This window comes from Echinops telfairi, unplaced genomic scaffold, assembly GCF_000313985.2.
Source record: "Echinops telfairi isolate 266 unplaced genomic scaffold, ASM31398v2 ScPeMD7_7475;HRSCAF=8513, whole genome shotgun sequence".
Classification (NCBI taxonomy): domain Eukaryota; kingdom Metazoa; phylum Chordata; class Mammalia; order Afrosoricida; family Tenrecidae; genus Echinops; species Echinops telfairi.
In genome coordinates this window covers 31,871,795-31,878,767 of record NW_022111379.1, presented here as the reverse complement: position 1 = coordinate 31,878,767, position 6,973 = coordinate 31,871,795, and the positions used below count along the sequence as shown (strand labels likewise).

The 6,973-nt window shown below is 56.7% G+C and overlaps 1 protein-coding gene across 1 annotated transcript in view; it reads left to right on the top strand.

The window, feature by feature from the left end:
* The first annotated feature begins 1,085 nt into the window (after positions 1–1,085).
* ACSBG1 (acyl-CoA synthetase bubblegum family member 1) overlaps positions 1,086–6,973 on the top strand; it is a 59,421-nt gene continuing 53,533 nt past the window's right edge. Inside the window, exon 1 of the mRNA XM_004700024.3 lies at positions 1,086–1,255. Within this exon, the coding sequence (XP_004700081.3) occupies positions 1,113–1,255 (143 nt within the window). The 5' untranslated portion in view covers positions 1,086–1,112. The remainder of the gene's footprint in view (positions 1,256–6,973) is intronic.

Genomic DNA, 6,973 nt, shown 5'->3' with positions numbered 1-6,973 from the left:
AGAGCCCCGGGGTGTGGCCATGCCTGGAATTCGTTGGTTGCACAGCCCTGCTCTGTCTCAACCACTTGCTACCCCACACCTTGGACCGCATGACTGTGCTCCCATTGAGCCCACTCCTCTTTTGAGGGGCGGGGGGCTATCCAAGGACTCCTTACTAAAGCCTCCTTGTCTAGTCTAGAGGGGAAATTTCTGGTACTCAGGAAAAGCCCCTTGCTTCCCCTGCCCTACCCAGATCTCCCACATCTGGTGGTGGGTGCCTCAAATCCCACCCTGAATACCCTTCCCTCCTGCAGCTGAACAGCCCCATCTGTGCTTACGTCAGCCCAGGACGACCGTGTGCCAGAGCCCGAAACCAAATGTCGATGAGTCGGTTCCGACCGGTCGCGCAGCCACTGTGGATAAGTGTGTTCACCAGGACTGGGGAGGCCAAGAGCTGGAGGAGCAGAGCCCCCTGCCTGCCTCCCAAAGCCTGGGAGTGACTGGGGTCCTGCTGTCAATACCACCAGGAAACCGCCAAAGGCCTGAGTCCTGTCTCGCCCTTTCTGGCTTGACTTGGTGCGAATGCTCCCTGGGTGTTGAGAACAACCTCTTGCCCTCCTCCAGAGGAGCACCCTGAGTGGTAGTACCCACCTCGGCTCTCCAGCCTACAGGGCAGGACTTGAGGGAGTTGGGGGTGGGGGTGCGTTGAACAGGTGGTACTCCGGAGCTGTTCCGGAGACAAGGTAAGGGGCAGTCTGGTTAGCGTGATTTGTGCTGAGCGCCCCTGGGTTCTAAAGTGGCCCTTTCCAGTCACCAGGGGGTTGTCTAGGGGCTGTTAGCCAGGGTGCCTGAGAGAAGAGGAGCAGATTTGCATCAAAAAGAACCCTGGCTTCATTGAAATTCTGCTCATCTTGAGAGCAACAAAACCGTGCAAGAAAAGAAAGGTTTCATTCTGAGCTCCTTCACCATGGAGGGGGAGGGCTTTGAGCTTCTAAATATAGAGAGGAAACAGGCTTCTTTGGACTACTCCAGTTGCCGCCTCCCCCACCCCCACCCGGCCTCTGCCCGCCCCCACGGCCCACTCAAGGCCAACCTCTCCGCTTCCAGGCAAGAGAAGGAGCTCTCTGCGGTGGATGCCCACGCAGATGCCACAAAGTTCTGGAGCTGGACGCAGCACCCTCCCCAGGGACCCCAGTATGCCGGACAGCAGAGAGGTCCCACAAGAGAGTGGGCCAGACACAAGCATGGGGGCCACCCGGGAAAATGTGGGGAGCAGGTAAGCCGGTAGTCAGGTCTTCTGTCCATGAGCCTGGGGGCCAAGTCTGGGTCTGGGCAAACCTGGGCAAGCTGTGTGAACCTGGACAAGCTGCATCCTCTCGGGGCTCAGTTTCTCCTCCTGGGAAAGGAAGGGCAGGGTCCTGGTGACCTCTGACAAGGAGGACACACTGGACTGGGACCTTGATGTTGGGAGCCACTCCTTCCTGTAGAGGGGGAGGGGGGAAGGGTCTCACCCAGGAATGAGTTGGGGGCCACCCCTTCGTGGAGGAAAGATGTTTCTGTCAATACGGATTTTCCCTGTCTCCTCAATGGGGCGTTTGGCATTGGGGTCGAGCACAGGTCAGCCAGAAACCCCAGTGCCAGCTGGCCACCCTGCACTAACCAGTCTCTTTCTCGCTGGGCTGCAGCCTCCCCGTCTGTCCCCGAGGGTGGGCTTGAAGTGCGCCCGAAGCCCCTCTACCATGGGTGTTCTGCTGACCCAGGGCTGGGGACCAGTGGCTGGCTCCTGGTGGACCCTGTGCCTGCTCCCATGCGCACCAGTAGGCCTGCGCTCCTTAGGGTCTCCAATGGCGGGTCTTTGGGAAGCGGATCACCAGACTTTTCTTCCAAGGCACCATGGGGTGGGCTTGACTCTCCCACCTTTGGGTAACTACCGAGTGCACCTGCCAGGGAGTCCTGCGATTCAGAGGAAGTGGATTCCATTTGTCAAGGCCTGTCTCCCCAAAGGCCAGAAGCTCTGATGGCATAGTGTTCTTTCAGTGGGCTGCTAAACGCAAGGGCAGCTGTTTGAAACCACAAGCCGCTCCCCAGGAGAAAGATGGCCTTTCTATACTCATAAGAGTTAGTCTTGGAAACCCACAGGGGCAGTTCTACCCTGTCCCATAGAGTCACCCTGAGCGGCATCAACTCGATGGCAGCGAGTTTGGATTTTAACTTTGATCCATCCAAGGAGGAAGGAATTTTGATGGCGTCGTGGTTGTGAGTCAGGCTCTTAGCCACAAGGTCAGCATTTCAAAATACCCAGCCACCACCCCCTGGGGGGAAAGATGAGGCTTTCTAGTCCCGTAAAGAGTCAGTCTCATAAACTCACAGGGGCAGGTCTACCCTGTCCTACAGGGTCGCTGTGAGTCAGCATCCACTCAGTAGCAGGGAGTTTGGATTGTTTGTCTAACCAAGGAGTTTGGAGCTCCTGAGTAGATGGAGACACAGCCAGAGGTCAGATGCAAATGACTCCGGCCAGACATCTGTGACCCAGGCCCAGGAGGGACACAGAGGCAGGGGAGGCCGGCGAGAAAGGGGGCTTAGGTGACAGTCAGAGGGCAGAGGGAGAGCAGTGGCAATGGAAGAACATTTGAAGGAAGACTAGAAATTCGGGGATGGGATGGAGAGTGTGTGGTGGGGATGGGTATCAAGGGACGGTGGGGCGGGGGTTGGTGCTCCCGTCGTAATAGAGCGAGATGCCACTGTTTGAGCTGGGGCGTGTCCGGCCTGGCCACTCTGAGGGGTGTCATGGAGCGGCGAGAAGGAGTCTGTGCTGGTTCTTCTCAAAGAACTGCTCCAACTCCGGCCCTGGGCCCCAAGATGCTGCCCACTAAGCGGGGGAAGTAGATCTGGCCTCTCAGAAGCAGTGACTCCTCACCTGCATGGCTCCCTTCCCCGGACAGGCGCTTAGAGGCTGAACCCACTGGCAGTCAGGAACCCCCAGACCAGGCTGGAGTGCCTTCTGCATCTACCGTGGGGCCTGGCTATTCCACCATCTCCCCTCTCCGCCTCCCTGGGGACCGAGGGCTGGGGAGCAGGAGGCAAAGACGCTGCCCCCATGACATTCACTGGTCTTTCTCAACAGGCTGTTGGGGGCCTCAAGGTCCTCTCCCCCATGAGTGAGCAGGACCCCCAGGTAGGGACCTAGGGGAGCTCAGAGCCCCCAAGTGTTTTCTGAAGCCCATGGTGGGCAGAGAAGCCCTGCAGTTCTACATGTTTTGCTGAGTGACTTTGGGCAAGTTGCTTAGCCTCTCTGAGCCTTCGGGTCGCTCCCTGTGCAAACGTAAGTGTAATCATGCCAGACCCTGGCTGACCTGGCAGAATCGTCGGTGAATGCTCTCTGCTCGTGTGTCTGAGAAGCTACTTGTCAAGGGCAAAAGAACCCGCACAGCAACAGCCTGGGACACTCTGCTCGCGTAGCTGCAGCTGGGAGGCCTTGGGGCCCAGGCCAGCTCTGTTCCTGACGGACTCTGTGACCCTGGGCAAGTCCGTCAGCCTTCGCAAGCCTCAGCTTCCCCATCTGTCAGGTGCAGTGGCTGTTGTTTCCTACCAGTGAGCTGGCTCCAGCTCATGGCCAGTGGCCTCAGATTTAACAGGCCCAAATGTTGTCAGGGTCTCCACAGCCGAGTGCTTGAGCCCATCGCTGCGGCTGGTGCACCCAACTGTTTCACCAAGGGTCTACCACGCCCTGGCTGGCCCTCGATCCCCCAAACACCGCGCCTTCCCTTAGCAACACATCCCTCTGCCAATGTGTTCAAGACACGCGAGTCGGACAACCCAAGGGGTTTTCATGGGCTGATTTGGGGGCCGTAGATCACCAGTCCTTTCTTCCTAGCTTGTCTTCATCTGTCCGTCATGAGTAGTTGAAATGCTGATGGAGTAGCTTCCAGCAGCACGCTGTACAGATGGGCGGTGGATCTGACGGGTGGGGGTGGGGTGGGGGTGAAGAGACCTGATCCACTTGCCTTGCCGAGGGGCAGTGAGGAGAGAACTCTGGACTCGTGGCTAGATATTGTTCTAAAGTCTGAGGCAGTGGTTACTATAAGGCCCTCTCTGCTTCTCTGCCCTCCAGCTCCAACAGTGTTGGCTCCATCTCTGCCAACACCCACCCCAGCCCCAGCACCCCCACCCCAGCCCATGGCCTTGGAGCCCTGGAGGCTGTTTCTGGGGGAGGGTAGACCTGTTGAGCTCTGCAGCCTGCCAAGGCCTTTTCTTCAGCCCCCGGCTCAGGGCTACAGAGGCGCAAGGCCGGGAAAGGCTGAGCGAGGGAGGAGGGTTTGCGCCCAGCCTGGCCCACATGAATCCCCTTTTGTGCCACCCAGCTGTTGGGTTGGAGCCAATGGTATGGGCAGGAAAGGGGCCAGGCTAGGGCCAAGAGAGGTAAAACCCCCGAGGGTCCGAGTTGGCCCCAGCTTGACACTGGTCTTGTAGCTGGAGTCTGGGGCTCTTTGAGGCCAGGGCTGTAGACCACCCCTGAGCCTGGGCCTGGACCCTCTGTCCAGTGAACACACCAGTCTCCCTGAGGCTAAAGACCCCCTGCTGGAGAGGGCCTCACAGGAGCAGGAGAACGGGCAGGTCACCCTGGCATGTAAGGTTGTGCGTGCCTAGGACGGTGGCAGGGAAAGGTGTGCTTGTAGCATGGTTGCTGGTGGCCATCAGACTGGCCACATTGGGGCCTGGCTAGTCTGGTGTGGCCAGACTAGGGGGGAAGACCTGGGGAGGAGCAGGGCCAGGGCAGGCAGAGGATCCCTTGAGGGCTGGACGGGGGACGAGGAACCTGGCCGTGCGGAGTCCTGGTTGGGCTAGGGATGAGCTGCAGGAAGGAGGCCAGGCGATGGGAGCCTGGCCCAGGAAAGGAGGGTGCATCCCTAGAGCGAGTACCTGCACTCCAGCACTGCCTACCCTGGGACTGACTGCCCAGAGGGAGTCCCTCAGAGCCAGGGAGGTGGGGCACTGCCAGCTCCAGGAAGAAGGGCCTTCTCTCTGACAAGCCCCAGAGGAGCGATCACGATGCTTGCTGCCGAAGGATGGAGGCAGCAGCGGTTCAGTGGAAGAATTCTCACCGGTTCAGTTCCCAGTCAATGCATCTCATGCGCGGCCATGTCCGCTCTTGCTGTGGTGCTGAGCAGGCGTTAAAGGGGAAGGTGGAGTGCCAGTTAGATTTCCCCAGGTGGGACATACCTCGCTCCTTGCCTTCGAGCAGAAAGAATTCATGCCAAGGCATGCTAGCAAGGCTATTCTTTGGTCAGAGGGGATTCATCTTCCCTTTATTTTTTTAACGGAAACAATTTTTTTTTCTGAAACAGTTTTTAAAGGGAGATAAAATGATATTACATTTTAACCTAATTCTATCTCCCAGAATCGACTTTACAATGTCCTGTGTCTGATAACAAAGCTATTCACACCCCTCAGCTACGGTCAGAGCAAGTCACAGGAGGCCGAATCCACGCGTGGACCCTGCAAACGGATTTGGGGCTTCCTCTGTCATCCATAGCATTCTGCAACACCAGGTGTTCACAAGCTCGATATCATTTCCTACTTGACATTATTGATTGTTGACTATATGAGAAGGACTGCATTGCTAAGCGCTGGAGAACATCATGGAGAACAAGATACAGCTCTTAAGGACTTGACAGGCTTGCTGCGAAGACAGACATTAAGAAATAATTGCTCAGTGGCTTGCGAAGCTGCGATTGTGATAGATGCCAGCAAGCGATGTAATTCTATGAAGGGAATACAACAGGGACCTGACCCAGTCTTGGGGGGGTCAGGGAAGGCTTCACTGGGGGAGCAACACAGCCTCATGTTGTGGTGACCCCCAATCATAAGATGATTTTCATTGCTACTTCATAACTGTCATTTTGCTACAGTTATGAATCGGGCAACCCTAGTGAAAGGGTTGTTTGACCCCCAAAGGAGTCGCCACCCACAGGTTGAGCACCACTGCCTTAAGGTGAGGAGGAGTTTGTGGCCTTGCTGCAGCCAGAAGGCCAATGGGCACAGGGCAGAGAATTTGGGACGGCATCAGAAAAGTCACAGGATGACAAGATGCTGGGCCCCAGGATAAAAAGCAGGGTGCCTCTGGGAGACCTGGGTCCCTGGGACTGACTCGTCCTGGTCCCGCACATCCATCTCATTACAGATCTGGGAGCCTTCCAGGTTGGGCCTGGGTCCTTGCAAGGGCTGGCTGCATTTCAGCCAGGGGAGGCAGAGCCAGAGCTCGCCTGGAATCAGGACCAGGGACCTGGAATGGACTCGCTCTGCTCCCAGGCAAGCCCCTGAGGTACTCTCAGGCCAGCTAGTCGCTTTCGGTCACTGAGTCCCACCTTCTCCATCACATAGATAGCGTTCACATAGATAGCATCCGCCTGCTCGGACTCAAATACCACCAGAAGTGGGGAACTCACTCCTTTCTCTTCAGCTCTGCAAAAGATGTGGTTCCATCTAGAGTGACCTGTGATGGGAGAAAGGCCTGTCTCCTCAGGTGTCTTATGAGACACCCCTAGGTCTTGACTCTGCCCCTTCCTGTCCAGAGTGTGTGTGATGAGCACTTGAAATCAGGGCTGGGAGGGTCCTCTGAGAACTGTAAAGGACCGGCGGTGAGAAGGCCATCAGAGGCTAGCTCACACTCTGGCCCCAAGAAGGTTTGAAGTCAATATTCTCATTTGCAGAGTTGACATCTGTTTTGTAATTGGAGCACATTTTTCACACAGTGACCCATACTGACATTGAGTGCAATTTGATGACTTTTGACAACTGAAGACCCTCATTCAATACACAGCATTTCTAGTGCTCTGACACGCTCTATGAACCTCCTTCTAGCCTCTCTCCAGCCCACACGCACGAGCTCTCTGGAGTCCTGCAATAAGCCCCTTTTGGCACCCGGCTCCTTCCACTGGCTCATCATGCTCTCAGGATCCACCGTGTTGGTAAGGGGTTCGGTGGCTGGTTCTTT